Source organism: Rhinolophus sinicus, linkage group LG14, assembly GCF_036562045.2.
Source record: "Rhinolophus sinicus isolate RSC01 linkage group LG14, ASM3656204v1, whole genome shotgun sequence".
NCBI lineage: Eukaryota > Metazoa > Chordata > Mammalia > Chiroptera > Rhinolophidae > Rhinolophus > Rhinolophus sinicus.
In genome coordinates this window covers 49,419,610-49,441,092 of record NC_133763.1, presented here as the reverse complement: position 1 = coordinate 49,441,092, position 21,483 = coordinate 49,419,610, and the positions used below count along the sequence as shown (strand labels likewise).

The following is a 21,483-nucleotide window of genomic DNA, read 5'->3' as shown; positions in this document are numbered from 1 at the left end:
TAAGTTACATTAGCTATCCCTCTTTGTTGTTACCATTTCTTGTTTTTTATAAATGACAATAAAAGAACTTCTTTTGTGCCCCTTTCAAGGCTTTTACAAGGCAACAAAACACTATCTTCAGAACTAACTTGGAATACTTTAAATTTCTAATTTAAAGGTACTATATATTGATTTTTGATAAATGTGAAATAAAGTGGTCTGCCACCTTTAGAATCTCTGAAAGCCAAGAATCTGTTCATTCAAATTTAATTTGCTTCTCTAGGTTTTATCTCCAAAGTTAACTTTTATGCATTAGACTAGAAATTGTATTAAAAACTTTTGAGGCATCGATGGTAGTTCTCAAGTTGTGGTTCTCTCAAGATTCTAGGCTCTGAACCACACATAACAAAGGTAGTACTAAAACTTTCCTCTTTTAGACTTAGAAAATTATTTCCTACCAGCTATCTGACTATAAAATAAGCCTCTAAAATACTATAAAATCCTTGGGTGACAATTTAAGCGTTATGCAAATATATTGTTATCATTGAGGCAAAAGTTCACACTTTTGTGGCATTTAATAAATCGAGGATGGTGCAATTATTAATAGGGCCTCTGGACATAGACGGTGTAGGTTAGATTTCTGCTTGTCATTAGTTATGTGGCTTTAGGCAAGTCACAACCTTTCCGTAATTCAATTCCCTCACTTATTAATTAGGATTAATAGAGCTACCTAGTCCATACAGTTGTGAACTTGAAAGGGTTTGCTGCTTTTGAAGTGCTTAGAACAGCGCTCGGCTTCTAGTTTGTTCTCAATAAATAATGCCCTTAAATAATACTGCAGCTTTATTATTGGTGGTAAAATGAAGTGCCCTACGGGCTGACAAGTTGAGGGTTGGAAAAGGCAGCCATGGAAGCTACATATAATCAACAGAGTATATAATTTCACACCCAGTGTGAGTAACTGGATGACCTTGACTGCGTCTGTCTGCACTTCTTCTCTTCTGAATATCTGTTTCCCTCAACGGGAGGTTGAAAATAATACTTTGTTTTCCCTGCTTCACAGGACAGTTTAAAGAACACGAAGTCACATGTAAAGTAGGACAAACTCATTTGAAGGGGTGCTTCACACACAGGAATCATCATCATTCAATTTTAACTACCGTAAAACTCCATCGTGCACAAACAAGCTTTACAGGGAAAGTCGTGAAGCGTTATTCTAAGTTTTCAGTAATGAGCCCAAACTGGGTTGTGACAGGATCATTTTCCCCAAATGGCAGTTTCCTCGTCATTCGTGTTTGCCCTTTAAGCCATTTATATGGGACCCACAGAAATGGAGTCATATTTTCCAGTTGCTCAGAACATTAGCAGCAGTCACCTTCGATCAATTTTGAAAGATTCAAGGAGCTAAAACTTTACGGCATGACCAAGTTTGTGGTGCCACGCCTGGCTGTCCTTTCCCTCAGTGCCCGGCTCTTGTGCCAGGGCCTCTGGGCCCGTCTCACTTTCACTTTTAGGCATTGTGCCATGAGCTCCTTACGGGCACGCCCTCATGTTCACGGCGTGAAGCAATTACTGCGGACTTAAATATTATGATGCTGTAGGAATCAAAGAAAGACGGTCCCCTATCGCTCTGCAGTTCCACCAGCATCCATTCCCTTCTGGGCCATAAGAAAGCCATTAAGATTTCACATAGTCCTGCATAAGCCTCTGCTGAGAAATAAAATTCTTTAACTAGACAGATTCTGATCTCACAACAGAAGTAGCTAGAAAACCGTTGTCTGTGGTCAAGCCACTTTTATGGTGTAACTTTGTCTTTAAAATGCCACATCTCTTATGCAGCCTTCCAGCTTGTTCTTTATTCAGAAAGTAACTGTTTTCAGTGACTTAAAATTCTGTAATGTCACGGAATTCTTCATGTTCATGGTCTTTTTTTTTCCCCCTCAAAGAATGCAGGAAGCCTTTCCGGGAACATTTTACAAGGACAGCAATTGGCTCCATAACAGTTGGCTCCTCAAATCTTCATCCTGACTTCTCTCCTTCAGCAAGGAGAGCAAGAAAGGGTTTTTAAGGTAAAGGACTCCATTTCACGTTTCTGTGGGAAGTATAGTGCAGTTTCTTTAGTCTCATTCCCTGGAGAGCAGAAAAATTGAGGTTTTTTTCCTCTTCCTTCTTTTACTTAAGTAAATACAAAGGCATTCACTCATTCCAGAGCCTTACTCTGGGAATTTGAGTACAATGATCAATAGACTGATTCTCCAATAAGGAGAAAAAGATAGGAGCTTTCTCTACTTCTTTTCTCAAAAATCTTTTAAGAATAAAACCAAATAGTTACTTTTGGCCTTTGATACTTTTATTGGATCAGAAACAATTTTTTGTCTCCACTAAAGTAGCTGAAATTCTAACACTTATATATGTCAACAAGTACTGTCCATTTCAGCACAAATGTTAACACAGTTTAACACAGCACCGTGCCACGAAGAAAAAGGACCTTCCAGAGGAAAACATACAATTATTTTGATGGGGAAATAGTCCTGAAAATAATCTAATGCCAAGTTACTGGATCATTTAACATCGTCACTTCCTCTTTTGCTTAAATTGTTATGAATCACTTTAGTTTTTTGGGTTTTTTTTACAGCCCGAGGATCAAAAATTTAAGTGACAAAAGTTAAGCTGCTTTTACTATCAAACTGATACTACTTGACGGAAATAGAAATTCATGATTTGTAAAATGTACTTGTATATACACATGCCTCCAAAGCTTACAGATTGGGGTTGGTCTTTTTGAGCAATAATTTTGATACCTGCAAAAAGCAGCACTGAATACTCATGTTATATACTAAGAGCAAAGCTACATGCGTTTGCTAGACAATTATGAGTTCCTTGAAGGGAACAAGGAAGCTGATTTGGTTTCTGTACTTAACACCCCTACGCTCCAGATTATTTTAGATCTAATGTTTTCTGATGTTGCTGAACTTTCTATTTCATCCTTCCATCCAGCCTTGGCAAGAGAAAAACAGTATGATAAAGATTATTTCTGGAAATTGACTTTAAACAACAAAAAGGGAAAGTAATGCAAAAAGAATTAGTAAATCACTTTATAAGTTTAATTATTCTTATTTGCAATCTGGTAAAATTAGTATTGGCCAGCTCTATGGTTTTGCTTCCCTTCCACTTCCTATCCTTTGTTGGAAGCTAGTTACAATGCTAGTTGTTTACTTGGGAAACTCACCCTGGCCCATGTGATTATATAGAAAGAAGTTGAAGACTTACCTTCTGTCAATACACAGACTACTTACTAGCAACATGCTTGTCTGGTGATCATAAGAAAACGGTTTAACAAAGTTATTGCTCCAAATGTCTAGTGAGAGGGCGGCTTCAATCAAATTCCCAAATGTGTTCGGACTCAGACACTACTACCCCACAGAGATCACTCTGATTTATTGTCCAATTTACTCATTCCTTCTGTTTTTTATTATTGGGTTGCCTTAGATAAGCTGCCTACTCCTAGCTATTCTTTCTACAGTACAAACATTTCTATACTACCAAAGGGAGAAGAAAAGCTCTTTGAGCTTTAACCCAAAGGGAAATGAGAGAAAATACAGGCTTATACTGCACAGGATGTTAGTAACTGAAAAAAAAAGCTAATTTCATTTATTCTGCCTTAAGTACAACTTCTACAAGGCTAGATGGAAAATGGACCGTGTGTAGATTATTAGTATTTCTTCCTAACTTTATATGAAGTTTATCACATTTCCCTGCCGGACACTGGCTGCAGACCTGTATAATTACTACTGAGGCCTAGCTGAAGAGGGAACTTGAGTTTCTCAGGGACATCAAATGTGAAGATTCTGTGACTTTTTCATATAAAAACCACGAAATCATAAAACACTGACTTTATCCTAACAACAGGAACCGGCGTTTCTTCGTACTAGCTCAAGGAAAGCAAAGGTATTAAAGTATACTGTTCCTTCTGAAGCTTACGGTCCAAAGGGAAATGACTTTAGGTGGGTCAACCTTTATCCCTCAGAGAAAGGGACAACTTCTAGGGTAATCTGAGCAGCTCCTCCTTTCAGAGGACTCTGGGTCCAATTGGAAGACTGAAACAGAGAGAACTAAAATCAATTTTCTTCAACTATTTTGAAGCTGTAAGTGAAATTTCTCAGGACCAGATACTGAATTAGAAGCATAAATAAGTATAAATGTGATAGGTCTTGTATACTCATCTGCCACAGAGACCATCTACATATAAACTGTGCAAGTAGAATATACTAAAGAACCTCCTAAGTACACAACTTGAGGCTAGGATCTAATATCCCATACAGGTCAAGATTTTCTTGATCTTTAATAGATCTCTTACTATAATAAATGGCATTGACAAATATTTTTAAAATATAAGGAAGTAGAGATACCCAAAATATTGCTGCTGTCCAAAACTGAACTAGAAGTGGGTGGGAGAAGGGAGGGATGGGGTAAGGATAACAGTACACCCTATCAAACCAAAAATTTGACAACATTAGAAGAGCCCAATCATGCCTTTTCAAAAATGTTGTAACTTGGCTAAGTAGCTAAAAAGAAAACACCAGAAAAATGTTGATTTATACTAGGCACTAACAATCATCAGACTTCAACAATATAATTTAAAACTGCAATAGTGCAGGGTGGGGATGAGGACGAAGGTGAGAGGATTAGAAAGCACAAATTGGTACACTATATTGCTACGGGGATGTGAAAAACAGTTTGGGGAATGTAATCAATTATAAAGATGTTGTAGGGTGTCAGCTGGGCGCTTGTCTTATTAGGGAGACCTTTTCATGGATGGTGGAGATGCCTGACCACTGCACTGTACACCTGAACCTGAATAATATTGAATGTCAACTATAAGTTAATATATATATAGTCACGGGATGTGGAGCATAACATAGGGAATAGAATAGAGTCAATGGAATTGTAACAGCTATATATGATGTCAGAGGGGTAGATTAGTGGAGAGGGGTTATCACTTTGTGAGGGGTGTAAATGTCTAACTATTACATTGTTTTGTACACCTGAAACTAAAAAAAAAAAAAGTAGATGTGCTATATCCATAGAATGAAATACTATTCAACACTAAAAATAAATAGTAAAGAAAAAAAAAACTGCAACAGTAAACATTTTAGGGGAGATATCAAAAGGACTTCCATTTTACTCAATAAATAAATCCTCTTGGAGGTTTTGTCCAACTCTATAATTCTAAAGCTATAGACTTAACCTATCCTGCCTTCTTACAACCGTTACTTTGCACATTTGCTATTACGCAAAAAGGAAATGTGGGTCTATTAATAGGGATTCTTCTCAACTTAACTTCTATGCTTCCAATTTAGCATGGTGAGAATTTAATTCATTCATTTTCTTTCCAGATTTTTTATTCAGGTATAAGATCCTATAAGTAAAGCACACGATGCTTTATCTAAAATTATAGTAATGTTGAAAAATGCCTGACAGAGGTAGAATAATGCCGTAAAAGAAAGGGTCTGGGCTCCTGAAGAGAGAATGGAATTCTGTATCATGCTAAACATGATTTTATAAATGATGTGTTCAATTACAGCATCAGAACAAAATTCATCAGAATTGTGTTCTAATAAGATGTCAAATTATCACAGAAAATTGTGAGACCATGAAGCTTTCTCCAAGTAGCACAGTTGGCTAGCCTCATTCAGCTACTAAGACCAGAACGTTAGAACCGGATTTTAGTCATATCCACGGTATCAAGATCAAACTCTTAACTTATCCTTGGCCGCTAAATCACTAAATTTTCTAAAATGTTTTCCAAAGACAAGTAAATATAGCACAGGTTAGTCTATCTTTTCGGGATCCAAACCAGGATCAGAATTAACTCACATTTTTTTCCCTAATCTGTTTCGATAATTTTTTGATAGGAAGTTGTGTTTCTCATTATTCATCCAACTACCTTAGTATTTCTAACCCTTAGCAACAGTTCAAGATACCAAGGGAAATTCCTACGATCATTCACAGTTTATAGAAGCAGGAGTGGTAATTAACATAAATTTCTGTAATCACTGTGAACCATCAGACCCAAGAATCACCCAGGGTGAATCTCAGGAGACTTAGAAAGCTTCCTTGGTCTATTAGTAAAATTAAGGGAAGACGTTTCATAAATGCCTTGAAATGACATGACAGACTAGTCTTTGGTTGGTTGACATATAACTTGATTACCCCCCTCCTTACTTCTAGAAAGTTACAAAAAGCTCTGTGCAAGAAAGGGTCTCTTAAGATTAGAAGACTAAGAAAAGTGGATGGTTTTGCTTATTTTCCTATCTCCTTTCTTCAATAACTCCTCTCCCTACAACCAAGCCATTAAAACTGGAAAGCATTTCCATTAAGAGAAAGGCTGATGGCTATCAATCTTTTGCAAAATACTTAATCAGAAAATTCTAGTGTGTTTCTCCAGAATATTTTCTTCCCTGTCCACTTTAGTTCGACTGATGTTCTGTTACAGGCATGGCTAAGGTTACAGAAACTTGGATGGCATTTAGAATGTAAGGCAAGCCATGTTAACACATGAACATGAAAGAAATAAAAGTGTCATGTAAAAAAAATGGAGGATAGACAGAAATGTCACTGTGCTCCACTGTTAGCAATGGAATCCTGTCACATTTATGGTACTAGAAAGCCTCAATTCCTACGCATCAAATTCCAGGTTTAAAAACTGAAATCTCAGCTTCTAATCTAAGAAACTTATCCAACAAAATAAGAAATGTCATGGTGCTGAATCCACACAGCTCCAAAGTAATCTTGGTTCTTTTTTATACTCTTGACCTTGAATACACCAGAAATACAATCTCCAGGGCCCCTCTCCTTACACCTGTCATGTTGCCCTAAGAAAGCATTGAGACAATGACCAAAACCTATGAACATAGATCTGCGACATTTCTTTCTAAACGATTCCAACACTTCCAAACCTGAAGCCTATTATTTACTTTAATATGGAGAAATGTACAAGTATTAAGAAGTGAAATATACAGGACTCCATCTAGTGCCACGACCAAATGAAAACATACAAGCGGTACACTCCTCTGGCTATAATAACTTATTTGGTGAAGTACGAAATTTAAAGGGGGACATTGATTTGAAATTATCTCTTTTTACATAGAGGATTCTGACTCTGGATGACCTGGCAGCTTTCTTAAAGTCATGTTCTGATTAAATAACATACCCTGTATTTAAAGAAAAAATTTTTAATGGAATTTAGTCTGCACCAAATCTAATTTCACTGTCATCCAATAACCAACTCTGAAATAATGTTACACGTGACGGTTTACTATAAATGCTTTAAGAGTCCTTGCCTCCAATCTTTAACTTGACCTTCCCAATACATGCAGTCGACTGCTGGAAGACTTGGTTTTGATTGCCTTCTGATAAGGATTATACCACTTTTGCAGAGTTATTTTTCTAGACTTTCTCTCTCTCTCTCATCTTGAAACTTTCATTTGATTAAAAAATTGTTCTCCCTCAAAGAGCAGGAGTTGACTGAATGGCAAAAATAATACACACGCATGCATTTACAACATGATGAAGTGGATTGTGAAAGTGGGGGAGGAATAAACTTTATTGGCCCACAAGAGGAATGGGGGAATCAGAAGGAAGAGCTAGGGAAAAGAATGAAAACGGGTGGAAAAACTAAAATGGAATGATTTAAAATGTGCAAATGTAGATTGTAACCTCTACCATTCAACTTAGAGACAGGTATGTACCGTGAAATACAGGTAGACTAAAGTGTGTCTCACTTTGCAGTTGACGCTAGTTGTACCAGTTTTATCATTAGTAAGTCACCGTTTAATTCTGCCAAAGTCAGGCAAGGCTCTCTCTGGTTAGTGCAAACAAGGTTTTCCATCCTGGGCTGCATGCTTGTGACGAACTCGCACACTTTCCAGTTCCCCACCTCCAGTGGCGGCCAGGGTCTCCAGCCTGCTTAAGCGCTCCAGGCTTCTTCCGAGAACTTCTTCTAGCCGACCGCGTAACACCTGGGCCCCTTCCAGTTCCACCTGCAGAGTTCGGTCTCTCTCAGAGCTGATTAAATAGGCCACATGGAAGGAAAATGGATTAGGCATCAACTATAATGAGTCCACATATGCTTCCAGAGCCATCAGTGTGTCATTCTGAGCCATGGGACTTTCTAAAGTAATTATTCTCCAGGACACAATAAATGAATGCAGTCATATCACGGTGCTTGTGTTCACTGCTGGGAGAGTAGCAAGGCCTGCTCCTTTCTTTAAAGCTTGTCCCTTTAGCCGAGAGTCTGGGCCAATCTCACATAAAATTATAGCTCCTCAGATTTATCACACCCCTATAGCCCAAATGAGAAAAATTTCATTATTTGACTAAGAGCATTAGTTTCTGAAAAAACCAAAACCAGGAAAACTAAAGGCAAACTGAAGCAATACTGAACCAAGCAGGACTGGTATTGAAGATATTTATTCTCTCATTTGTTAACCAAACTTGACAAGTGCTCTGAAAAGGAATCTGTCCACAAAGACTAAAGACCCAGAGAGTCTTTAAAAAGTAACACAAATGATCCTATAGTACCTTCACCTGCCTTCATTTTCTTGAAGTAGAAAGAAAAAAATTTTTTAACCCAATAATAAACCAGAAGAAACTGAATAGCAAAAGAATAAAAATTAGGAAAGAGAAAAAGGGGCTAGGAGGGAAAGCAAAATGGAAAAAAAAAAAAAAAAAAGGGTGGGGAATATAAAATGAATCAGAGCAATATAATACACATGACCCAAAATCAAGAGGTGCAAGAATATATATTCATCATGATGGCTATCAGTGATCTTGGGGTGACATCAGCCATCACAATATGTTTTCTTTAATGCTATTCGATAGGACATGGAGCAGAGAAAGGAAAGGAACACACACTGAGTACCTGTGAAATGCAAGGCATTATTTTAGACACCTGTCAGGTCTTCTCATTGGATCTTTGCAATAATGGGCACTATTCCTAACTTAAGATTCAGACACCGGGGCTCAGAGCAATCCACACGACAAATGACAAACTAGAAAGTCCCAATAATTGTCCCTGCTTTCCTTCGCTCTCCTCTTCAATATCGTAAGCATCTTCACATAACGAGGAATAAAAGGAACAACAGTGGTCACTCTCTTACCTCTCTGGATGGGCGTGGAACTTCACCAGACTGCTATAGAGCTGCCTCTCTGCTTGTAAGGCCTCATTGAGCCGACTCCGTTCATCTACCAGTCCTTCCAGCATCAACAGCAACTGAAGAAAACATAAAAGCAATATGCAGATGGAGACGTGAGACATGAGGTCAGTTACTCCTGAGAAAGAGACCAAAAGAATGTATTAGCATGTACTATGACTAAAGAAAACTCACTATTATTACTTACTTAAGCTTTCCATAGTATTTTAGTTTTCAAATCAATGTCACATGTATAATCTTTTTAAAAAACTCTATTAAGGCAGAATTCAAACATGGAAGCAAGTAGAAGAAAGGGAAGAAAGAAGCCAGCACAGGAAAGAGGCTAAGACAAAGGAGCAGAAGAGAAAGAGAGGAAGGGCAAGAGGGAAATATAACAGGACTTACTAGCGTTCTTCATTCACTCAGGAAGTATTTATTGAGCCCCTTCTATGTGCCAGGCTCTGGTCTGGGGATAAGCTTACTATCTAGTCAGGGGAAGGACATTCACCAGTTACATCTGTCACTGTGTCACTGTGGGCTGTAAGTGCCATAAAGAAGAGGAGGTATCAAGTGGACAAGCAGTAAACCAGCAGAGATCTGGTTATGGGAATTGGTAGCGTTAACAGCCAGGCAGGAGGGAGAAGGTAGTAGTCAGTGAGAGTGAAGGTAGTGGCGGCAGGGAGTACAGGCAAGCAGGTCTTATTGAAAAGTTTGGCACTGAAAAAAGCTTAGACATGGGGTAGTCGCCACATGAGAATCTGGGGCAGAGGCAGAGGTGTTTTTCCTTTTCTTTCTTCTTCTTCTTCTTTTTTAAACTGGGAGAGGTTTGGACATGGTTAATGCAGGTGTGTGAGAAGGATTCAGTTGAGAGAGAGGTGACTTCTGGATGAGAGTGGGGGATAACTGACAGTGCATGTCCAAAAAGAACGGCTTCTCCTTTCAGAATCACAACTGTAAGAACAGAGACTCTGCGGCTGCCACTGGCCGAGGCAGGAAACTTCAGAGCACAGATTCTCTCTGAAATCCCATCAACTGACCCCTTCCAGGGAACTGAGATCCGCATTGTTTATTTCACAGTAGAAAACAGGCTTGTAATCTATTAACGTACCTGTTGTCTTCGGTTTCCCGAAGCGTCTTGACCCTGTGATTCTACTGAAGCAACTTTCTCCCGAAGAAGTAAGACTTCCTGGGTCAGGCGTTCCACAGCTGGTATGTCTTCAGGATCAAGCAGTTGCATTTGCAGGTCCTAGAAGTCAGGAAACAAGAATAGCGGTAAAAATAGTAATAAAAATACCATTCAGCAAAGGAGCGAAGTGTTTCTAAGAATCTCTACTTTCAAGTGGGGACGCTGGTAATGACATGGTCTTTATGAAATCTTCGCAACTCTTTGATACAAGTCAAAGACAACAGGGTAACATCCAAAGACTCAAACCAACAGTGTATCAAAGGAGGGGACACTGGCCAGGGACTTGGGGGCATCCAAACACTGTTTGTAGACGCCCGACGGGTACTCACCTTTATGAGGTCTTCTTTAATCTGCACACTCCTGGTCAGGGACTCCATGTCGGCAGCCTGCACCTGCAGCTCTTCCTCCTGCATGGCCACCATGGACTGGAGAGCAGAAAGCTCCATCTGCGGACGGAAGAAACCCTGAAGTCAGTGGGCAGAGGAAACAATACCTCGCACAGTCATATTTAACCCCGAGGCAAACGTTTTCCGTACCATATCATCACTGGCAGCCATAAAGCAAGTGAAACCTAGAACGTGGACAGTGCTGCACGAGATCGGAACAATAAAGCACCCCGCACGGCACCAGAGGACGGCTTGTGGGAGGCTGTGCGGGTGCCTGGCTAGTGATGTCCTCCAGTTCAATGAATTAGATAACACATCCCGCTTGTTTAATTAATGATTTTTTTAGGAGCCTTAAGGCGTTGGTCACCCCTGGCAGATGCAAGAAGAGATGAGTTTTTCCTTACATGACTATTTCAGCTAGCAGATGAAAAATGAGAGAATATCTACATTTTGCACTCCTTGGTGAATTAATGGGTAGAGGCTGCTAACATCACATGACATCACCAAACATTACGTGCCTCCTGATGGAAGAACACACCAGCACCTGGGAAGAAGTCCTACCAAATGCTTAGCACTGTCTGCCCTAAACTTCCAGGGTTGTAGCTTCTGTTTCTCCTCTCCAGAAAATGACAAGTATTCTATTATATCGAAGTTCACTAAGAAGCATGATACTAACCACAGGTGTTAACACTTCCCGGGTGCTTACTATGTCCCACACACTATAATAAATGCTTTGGATCTATTTAATCCTTATAACGAACCTAGTGACCTGGCTCCTGCCTCCATCTTCAACTTCAACACCTACATTTTACTCCTGATTCATGATTCTCCAGGCACACTGGGCTTTTTCTGTTTCAGGAATATCAGACTTTCTCTTAACTAAGGGCCTTAGCACCTACTCTCCCCTCTGCCTGAAATATCTTCCCTAAAGTATCAAACTATCTGCCATTACTTTGGTGTATTTCTCAGTTAGTTCAGATCTTGGGTATGGAAAAAGCGGTGCTATCTATTAGGCCCTCTGAGAGACCTCTAGCATTCTCTATCTAGATATTTGCTCCCCTGAAGTAAAATGAGAACATGAGGAAGACACTACTGGAGCACGATGAAGGTCTGCGGTCAGACACACATGGGTTTTAAATCGTGACAAAATCTCCCCAACAAGGCGTTTAAACTCAGCTTCAGTTTCCTCAAGTGTAAAATAGGAACAGTATCTGCTTTTCAGGGCTGAGAACAGAGAAAATGTATTTAAAGTGCCTGGCACACAGCAGCAGTCAATGAATGACAGCTACTGCTGCTGCTGCTGCTGCTACTGTTATCTCAAGACAATAGGAAGAATGTTTAAAAGTTTGGGAAAATACATGGCTTCAGGTAAATACCAAAGATCAGAGGGAATATAACGACTCTGATGGCACTGAACTGAGAAGTTGGTCGCTGACTAAGGACACAGGAAGGTAAACTATGTAGCTAAATATAATTCATTCAAAACACGAGTCCATTTAGAGCCATTAGGATTTTATAATCCCGAGCACAGGGCCAACCAAAAAATAACATTACTCTCAATTGAGTATATATGAGAAAAACAGGAACAGCATGCGGAAACTAAAATATCTGACATGAATAATCAGATAACGGCTAGGGTAGAACCAGAAGAAGAAAAAAAAGAGGCAGTGGGGGGGGTGTGGGAAAAATAGGGGATTTTTAAAACTGGTATTTTTTAAATGCCACACAATTTCATATCCTCAAAGCGTTAGTCATGTGACATGAGTCTGTTAGTGAGGACGTACATGGTATGAAAAGAGAAATTAAAAGGCATAAGATGATTTCATCACACATCTGAACACAGGGTTTATATTATAGATCTAACTCTGGCAGAGAGGTGGAATGAAACTGAGGAACTACACTGACTAGTCAGCTAAACTTTAAAAATTAGGCACGCATGACACTGAGTGGTCTTTTAACACAGTCTGTAACTCTGTACCATGGCCCTAATATTTCTTCCGCATCATAGGTGGACATACAACTACCTGCACAGGGAGGCAGAAGGGGAAGAGATTCTGGAAGGCTCAGAGGCCTCTTCTAAGAAAACTGGTGAAAACTCTATTGCTAGAAATAGAGCAGAAGGACGGGGAAAACTATCCACTTCAGGCAATGACTTCTTGGGAAGCATGTTGAGTCACAAAAGACCCGAGTTTAAATCTTAGCTTTGGCATTTCATAGTTATATGACTATTCCCCACCTCCACGTTTAAAAAAAAAAAATCAGTGTTTCAGCTTCTTCATCTATAAATAGGGCCCATACCACTTACTCTGCATGGAGTGTTAAGTATTAGTACTAATTTAAGTACCCAGTACAGTGCTTTGCATCTGGCGAGTACTCAGTAAACATGATTGATCATTCCCAAATCTCTCTTGTTCCATGTTTCCACAACTGACTTCATAAATCTAATATCATAATTCTAAGCAGCAGTTACATAGCACTTCATTTATTTACAGATAGTTCACAATCGTTTATTCCAGTTAGCAATGGGCAGAGAAAGCTGCTATTTCAGCACTTAAAAGTTTTAACAGTCCCCGTTTATAAAAACAAGAGCATGTCAGAGAGATAACGTGTAGATAACATGATTTATATTTTTCTCCGGAAAGAAAAAAACAGCATACCTTGTATGTGGACCCAGATATTATACTTGGAGAACTGTACTCTTTTAAATATAAACTATTTTGAAAGGAAAAATAGGAATTTAGATATTAGGCTTGACTAGAAAACTCACCCGACTTTCTCTTTCTTTTTTAGCCATGAGTTCAAGTTCCTCTTTGGCATTACTCAGCTCTTTTTCCAGCTCTGCCACTGTGTCCAAGTCTCCTAAAAATGAAAAACAGTGCTAGTTTTAATCATTATGAACATAATGTGATCTCTGTTGCCTCATTTCTGAGAAATTGACTCTGAAGACACATTCCAACAATAAAAAATAACACATATGTACAGGTTGTTCTTTGCAGCATTATTTGTAAAAGCAAAACACTGCAAGCAACCTACACCCCTATAAAAAGAGAACTGAATAAACCATAGTATATCCACACAAAGGTTAAATTTCCTACGTGATAATCATACTGTAGTTATGTAGGAGAATGCCCTTGTTCTCAGAAATACGTAATGAAATATTTAGGGATGAAGTGTCATGATGTCTACAAGTAAATTTTAAATGGTACAGAAAAAAAACAACACTATATCTGTGTGTGTGTAGATGTAAAGAAATAATGCAAATGAGGCAAAATGTTAACAACTAACGAATCTTAATAAAAATGTATAGGAGTGTTTAATGTACTCTCTTTGCCACCTTCTAAAGGCTTGAAATTTTCAAAATAAAAAGTTGGGGAAAACAACTTTTTTAAAAAACGGTGAATAGGGAGTAAATTAAACAAATCCAGCATTCTTTACTCTTCAAGCAGCATAAAGTTTTACTACTGGAAAAAATGACTGCTTGTATGGCTTATCTATGGAATTCTGTAATACCCTACAATATAACACAGGAACTGAGTTTCTGCATTCTTCATATTATTAAAACATCATAAGTTAACTCTCTAAGTCCACAACCTTTCTTATCATAGGAGTCTGACCAGCACTTCATCAGTCATGGCGAGTCCGACTTCTAGAACTCAGTGGGAAATGTCTTCCTTGAAGCTACCCTAGATCCCAACATTTTGCTTTGTGAAAGGCAGAGACTCTAATCCCAGGCATCCAGTTGAATTTTGCTCCTTTTTTCGGGAGTTCAAGGCCTACACCCATCTCTTGGATGGAGCCAGGCTTGGCCAATCCCTCCATGTACACTGCCTGCCCCTCCCGACACCGGAATGTAGGTGATATCAGCTTATAGCGAGCATCCTCAGCCTTCTGCAAAGATACCAGGAGAAGGTGTCAGCCCCACGGCCCCACGGTGCCCGTCTGGAAACACTACCGCCTACGTTTCGGAATCCCCGCAAAGCTATCTGAAAGGGAGAATCAGGATGCAGTTTCTCTGGGGCAAATTCCATGCCCAGAGCAATACCCTCAATTCAACATGAGGTAAGGGCAGGTCTTCCGAAAACAGACATGTCTCATCCTTTCAGGGTGACCCACATTTATTTTTTCCATGAAGGTAGGAAGGGAAGAGTCTTAGCCAAACCTATTATTAGAGAATTGCAGGGAGGAAAGACAGAGGTTCCTTAATGAAATGGAATGTGATACTCACCTAACGAGGACCTGGGTATGCTGGTACCCCCTTTGGCAGTCAAGGAACTGCTATCATCTCTGGAGGGGATATGCACGGAACCCTAAAAATTGGAAGAGTTGGGGGATTTAGGAAGATGCAGGAACCATGATCACAAAGAGAAGGGCTTGGAATATTCTCACACAAGTCCGTATTAAAGTGAAACTTATGCCTTAAAGAGAAAAAGAAAATGCAGTTGGCGTGAATATATACACAAGTCTATAGCTCTTACTTGATCAGTCTGCTCTCCAAGATGGGGGCTGATGGAGGTAACTTCAGCTGGTTGGTTAGAGATAAGTGCTTGGGACACCATGGAGTCTTTCCCTCCTAGATATCGGCGAAGGGCCTGTAATTCTGAATTTCTTTCCATTAGGGCTTGTACCATCTTCTCTGCAGCAGCCTAGTAAGGAAATCACACATCACATTAGAAAGATACTCTAATAAAATAAAAAAATGTATGTTTTGATAAAACATTTGTTAAAAGCCAACCGTTTATGAAGCCAGTGGGACCCTAAAAAATAGTTTCCTTGTTCTCTGTTTATACGGAAAAACGTAGTCGATGAGTGGAAAGAAAGTCTCTCATAGGCAGAATATTGAAAAAATTGAATGTAACAAATCAAAGATAAAATAATCTGAAATTGGTTCTAAGGTGCCATGAATCTGGTTTGAACTGGTATAACCACTGTCTTTCTTTAGTCTGGGATACATGTGCTATATAACTGCTGCTTAGAATTATGATATTAGATTTATGAAAGTTAGTTGTGGAAACATGGAACAAGAGAGATTTGGGAATGATCAATCATGTTTACTGAGTACTTGCCAGATGCAAAGCACTGTACTGGATACTTAAATTAGTACTAATACATAACACTCCATGCGGAGTAAGTGGTATGGGCCCTACTTATAGATGAAGAAGCTGAAACACTGATTTTTTTTTTAAACGTGGAGGTGGGGAATAGTCATATAACTATGAAATGCCAAAGCTAAGATTTAAACTCGGGTCTTTTGTGACTCAACATGCTTTCCAAGAAGTCATTTCCTGAAGCGGATAGTTTTCCCCGTCCTTCTGCTCTATTTCTAGCAATAGAGTTTTCACCAGTTTTCTTAGAAGAGGCCTGTCAGCCTTCCAGAATCTCTTCTCCTTCAGCTAGTTGTATGTCTACCTATGATGCAGAAGAAATATTAGGGCCGTGGTACAGAGTTAGAGACTGTGTTATGAGAATGTTAAGGAACAGAAAATGTCCATAATGAAGTTAATGGGAGGGGCCATGTATGGTGTAGGCCCCTTTCAAATGAAAAGTGTTCTATATTTCATACTCTGATGACTGATGTAAAGCTATAGTCTATTTTATAGATTGAAGGGAGAAAGCTTAGCGGAATGGACTGTAAAAAGACACAAATACAACGCATACACACATTATGAGGCTCAGTGCTTCCTACACGCAGACTACAAAGGCAGTAAGTGACTCTCTTCTGGCCTGTGGATTAGTCCTTACCTGGCTCTCCTGCTCCCTGGCGCCCATAGACTGAAGCAGGCCCTGAATCTCCATCTCATGCTCCACTGCTTGTTTGTTTCGATCGCTGAGAAGGTCCTGCAGCATCCTTTCCTTTCGCTGCAGACGCTGGCACAGCTCCTCGGCTACCTCACTCTGCCCAGGTCCGAGTTTGCAGAGCAGTGTTGCACTGAGATCCTAAGACAGAAGAAACAGCGTAAGTTGTGGAGGAAAGAATCCCCTCTACTACGGATCGAAGGGCTTATAAGAATCTATCTTATAGATGATGTAATACAGAATTGTACACCTGAAATCTATGTAATTTTACTAACAATTGTCACCCCAATAAATTTAATAAAAAAAACAAAAAAGAATCTATCATAGAAGAAGGAGCTGTGACATTCTGACGAGCAAGTATCCCATTTTATTTAGTTTTGTTTCCTGGATTTATCTAGCACAGGCCTGGCACACACAGGGCTATAAATACGTGCTCAGTGAATGAACACTAACATACAAAAAATACTGATGATGGCAACTTACATACTGTTTTCTGAAATAAGTCCTTTTTCTATTTGTTCAGGGTACATAATAATTAATATTAAATGAGGATAAATGGATAGTTAGTTCATTTATTTCATTTATTTTCTCCCCAGTGTAACTTTATAGGTGGAACACAAAATGATAAACTGAAAAAGAATAACGAGCACTATATTTATTACCAGGGCGACGCAGTTCCCGTTTCTATACTGGGAGGCGGTATGTCGTGATTAAAACTGGGAGGCAGTCAAATATATGGTGATGGAAGGAGAACTGACTCTGGGTGGTGAGCACACAATATGACATATAGATGGTGTATTACAGAATTGTACACCTGAAACTTATGCAATTTTACTAACCATTGTCACCCCAATACATTTAATTAAAAAAAGAACAACTGGGGGGCCACACGGCCTGGGTTACACACTGGCTCTGCCACTTATTATCTATGTTACTTTGGACAAATGACTTCACTTCAGAAGTCTGTTTTCTTAGCTGTAAAAGAAGGATAAAAGTATGTACCTCACAGACTTGTGAGCATTCAATGAGTTAATATCCGTTAAGCTCTGAAAATAGTGCTGACACAGCGTAAGCACTATAGCTCATGAAAGTTAGATATTATATTGCAGGGGGATTTTTTTTTGGATCTCATCAGTTCTCACATAACTTCTTTGAGAACGATAACTGTCTCCTTGAGTTTACACATATAGGGACTAACGTCCCAGTGAAAGCCAATGTCTAGGCACTTGTGTAGGCACAGAACAGAATCAGACTTGGGTCACTGGCCTCGCAGGCTTCAAGAGTCCAAATCCAAGAGTGACATCATGTAATCACTAAACTAATTGCTTTTCAAGTTAACTAAAGTCTTGCCTCGACTTCTTTGTTCCTGTCATGCAGCGATGTCTGTAACTGCTGAATGATACTTTCTTGTTCCTTCTGCCAATGGCTAAATTTGGTTTCCATTTCTTCTTTCAACCACTGGAGGTTCTGACAGGTAGCAGATAACTGTTCCACTTCCAGGCCTTTGGCCCTTAGGAGACTCTCCATACTCTACAGTTACAAAGAAAGCACCGTAAGTCAAGGGGCCCCCTGCACACGCCTCAGGATATACAACAAAGCCGATCCACCTTTAATTTATCTCCTAAACTATCTAGCAACTTTTTTGCAAAAAGAGGAAACTTAGTATTTAATCTAACAGTGCCACACTAGTCTGCTTTTTGTTTTTAGACACTCTCATCTAGTTTACAGAGAGACAAATATAAGGTCCAAGATAAATGAAGCATTTTGGAGGAAGCAGGCTATGCTCTAGAGGAAGTGAAGGACTTATTTAAGAAGTGGCAGATGGTTAGATATATAAACTCTAAAATAAATATACACAGATGTGTATATAACACTAACAAGAAAACCACAATATAAGAGCTGCACCCTATCAATGCTTATGTAAAAGTATAAAGACATTGACAAGGTCTAGAAATGAATTAGAACTACGTATAGAAATCCATATTCACTGCCTCTCCCTACAAAGTTCATAAAAGTGCTAAAACTTCCTATTTCCTAATCTGTAATGATGAAACTAATGACTGCTCTTTTTGTTCGTTTTTGTATTTTTTGTTTCTTACAAAGCAAATACCCTGGTTTTCAGAAAACGATGGAAGGGGCTGATGCTTATGGCTTGGAACCCTCCAAGTGGCAGAGGGACGCTGTCATGACAGCTTTGCTCTCACCTGCATGGTAGCTTCATTGGAGGAGAGGATACCGCGCAGCCTCTCTAAGTCATGGTCTCGTTCTCTCACAGCAAGACGAAGCTGCCGCAGCTCTTTTTCTTTTTCTTCTAGAGTGGAGAACTTCTCATCTATTGCCCGCTGCAAGAAAAGCAAGCACGCTAAAGTGCCGTTAAGATTCACTACTCTGATCGCCCTTTTCCAGCACGATTCCAAATATAAAGGAATGGAGAATCAACTGCAAAAAGCAGCAAATTAAGTAGGCACACATTTCTATAGTAGCTATGTGGGTAGAATAATCCACAGCGTCGTGGGCAAAATTAGGGGACGTACCTCTAGAGCAAGGTCTCTGTCTTGTATTCGCTGCCGCAGTTTCTCAAGCAACATTTCATTCGCTTCAAAGGTTTTGTCCGAGTTATCTCGATACTGCAGGAGCTCCTGAAATTCCTAACGAGACCAAAAAATTTTTCCTTTATTCATTTATCCAGCATTAACTGAATTCCCACACCTTGCCAAGCAATTTGTTAGGTATTCAGGATAAAAAACAAATTATGATCACTTTCAAGGGGGCACACAGTTTAGCAGAGATGACAAAGATAAATTTTTAACTATTCTGCATTGCATGAATGTATGCATGTATATAACAGCTAGCTACTAGGGGCACACAGGCTGCACTGTCTAACTCTGCCTACAGGTGTCACTAAAGACCTCAGAAAGAGATTACATTTGCTCAATTTCTTAAAAGGACCAGGAATTTCTCAAGTGAAGAGGTTGTGTGGGGGGGTATTTCCATCAGAGTAAAAAACGTAAGCACAATATATGCATGCTATGAAAAAACTGCACGCGCGGTGAGATGTAATGGATTTCCTGGGACTGAAGAAGTAGGTAGAACTGATCACTCTCCTCTTTCATGTTCTAGTTTTCTCTAAAACTTTCATTTGATCATCTAAACCACTGTGGAAATTTCTAGAGCAATGTCTTCGCCAACCAGACTGAAAGCAGTGACCATATCGTCTCTGTCTCCCCAGCACCTAGCATATACTATCCCATCCCAGAGGTGCTTGGTAACGACTTCCTGAGTCTATTGCTCAAGGCTCGCGGGTCTGTCCGTACTGTTTCCTCCACTTGGTGGTCAGTATCTTGGTTCACGGACTGCACTTTCTATTTCTCTTGAACCCTCCTGATGCCCAGCCCTCACTGGTACACAAGTAGCCGGCACTCAGCACAGGAGGACTGGTGTCTTGAGGTCACAGGAAAGACGAGTCAGCGCTCTGAGGACAGTGCTACCTGAAATCACTCCATGGACTCACCTGAAGCAGCTGCTCTTTGTGACTCAGGCTGTGGCTTAAGCGTTGAATGTGCTGCTCCTGGGTTCGAATCTCATTGTATTTTTCAGCCTCCAGGGTACGAAGCTGTTGGCTCTTACTCTGCAATTCTCCTTGTAGCTGCTGCAAGGCTTTTCGCAATTCCTGAATTAAACAGATTCCCATTTTTAAACAACCCAAAATTTTCATATGGTCATCAGGTATGGGTCACTTCGAACTTTCAAGGCATGCAGAATGAAATATAAAGTAGCAGAAAGTGCCCTTCTTAAAATCACCACAGGAACGTTATACAGGAATCAAATAGGGTGTGGGAACTGTGGATGGTGAACGTATGTAAATTTGATAGTATAGTTCCGTACTAATTTTTTGGTTTAAAAATGATAGCTCTTTATAACTACTTAGCAAGATTCTGTCCCACTATGGATCCTTTACTTTATAATCAGCCCAAGGATAGGATACTTCTGCCATTCTATTAAATCTTAAGAAAACCATTAAGAATTACATTATTTTATAAATAGACATGGCTAATTGTATGTGCCATTCCTTTCACCTTGGTTGTTCTTGCCCCTTTTCCGTCTCGCTGAGTTTACCCATCCTTAGAGAATAACTTCAGATGTGGCCTCCTTCGTGATGCTTTCCCTGACTCCCTTCCTCAGCGCCTTCTATATATTCATATAGGGCCCCATACATACTTCCCCTAGCGTATTTATCACACTGAAATTCTGTTTATGTGACTGTCTCTCATATTAAATTACAAGTAACTTAAGAGGAAAGAACCTATGATCTTTACTCTTGCCATTTCCAGAACACAGCCCAGTATTCAGCATATGGTACGAACTGACTGACTTAGATTAAGCAAGTGACTCAAGGGTGCGACACACACACTCTCCTGATAAAAAGCTATCATCAGGGCAAAGTCGGCATTGAGGGCCACAGAATGATTAATGATTTACCTGGTTATGTTTCCACGAAGCCTCTTTCTGCTGTTCTCCGTCCTGGGCTGCAGCCTCTACAAACTGCACGCATCGTTTGGCATCAGCCAGCTGGCGTTCTTTTTGTCGTACCACCCTCTGGAGCTTCTGTATTTCAAGCTGGCTGCAGAATAAAGCGCTCTGAAGGTCAAGCAGAGCCACCTGTTGCTGAGCTGGGGACGTTCCCTCTGAGCCCTGAAAAGAGGGGAAAACCATAATCATAAGGAGGGCAAGCACTGAGCAGCTGGGAAGACTGACGGCGAGTGGCATCGTCAACTGGGGTCTTGCTGAGGTGACCCTCACATACATGAAGTTGTCCCAGCTGGCTTTGGTGCAGCATTTCTCGAAGCTTTGCCATGGTGTCGTTTTGACCTTCGATCACCTGGTACAACTCCTCGGTCTGAAAACGAGAGGGAGTACCAAACATGTTAGTGAACTAAATGGAAGT

At 39.9% G+C, this 21,483-nt stretch overlaps 1 protein-coding gene across 50 annotated transcripts in view; it reads right to left on the bottom strand.

Moving 5' to 3' along the window:
* The window catches only part of PDE4DIP (phosphodiesterase 4D interacting protein), a 176,731-nt gene that overhangs the window by 43,173 nt on the left and 112,075 nt on the right, over nt 1–21,483 (bottom strand). For all 50 annotated transcript variants that reach the window (XR_012491576.1, XR_002136045.2, XR_012491575.1 and 47 more), the window contains 14 exons: nt 21,343–21,435; nt 21,018–21,230; nt 20,050–20,208; nt 19,073–19,186; nt 18,743–18,880; nt 17,889–18,068; nt 16,485–16,679; nt 15,221–15,388; nt 14,971–15,052; nt 13,513–13,604; nt 10,689–10,805; nt 10,282–10,419; nt 9,141–9,253; nt 7,919–8,046 (listed from right to left, as the gene is read on the bottom strand). Coding sequence is in view for 46 of the 50 variants with exons in the window: in XM_074318453.1 (XP_074174554.1) it covers nt 7,919–8,046; nt 9,141–9,253; nt 10,282–10,419; nt 10,689–10,805; nt 13,513–13,604; nt 14,971–15,052; nt 15,221–15,388; nt 16,485–16,679; nt 17,889–18,068; nt 18,743–18,880; nt 19,073–19,186; nt 20,050–20,208; nt 21,018–21,230; nt 21,343–21,435 (1,930 nt within the window). In the remaining 4 variants the exon portion in view is untranslated. The remainder of the gene's footprint in view (nt 1–7,918; nt 8,047–9,140; nt 9,254–10,281; nt 10,420–10,688; nt 10,806–13,512; nt 13,605–14,970; nt 15,053–15,220; nt 15,389–16,484; nt 16,680–17,888; nt 18,069–18,742; nt 18,881–19,072; nt 19,187–20,049; nt 20,209–21,017; nt 21,231–21,342; nt 21,436–21,483) is intronic.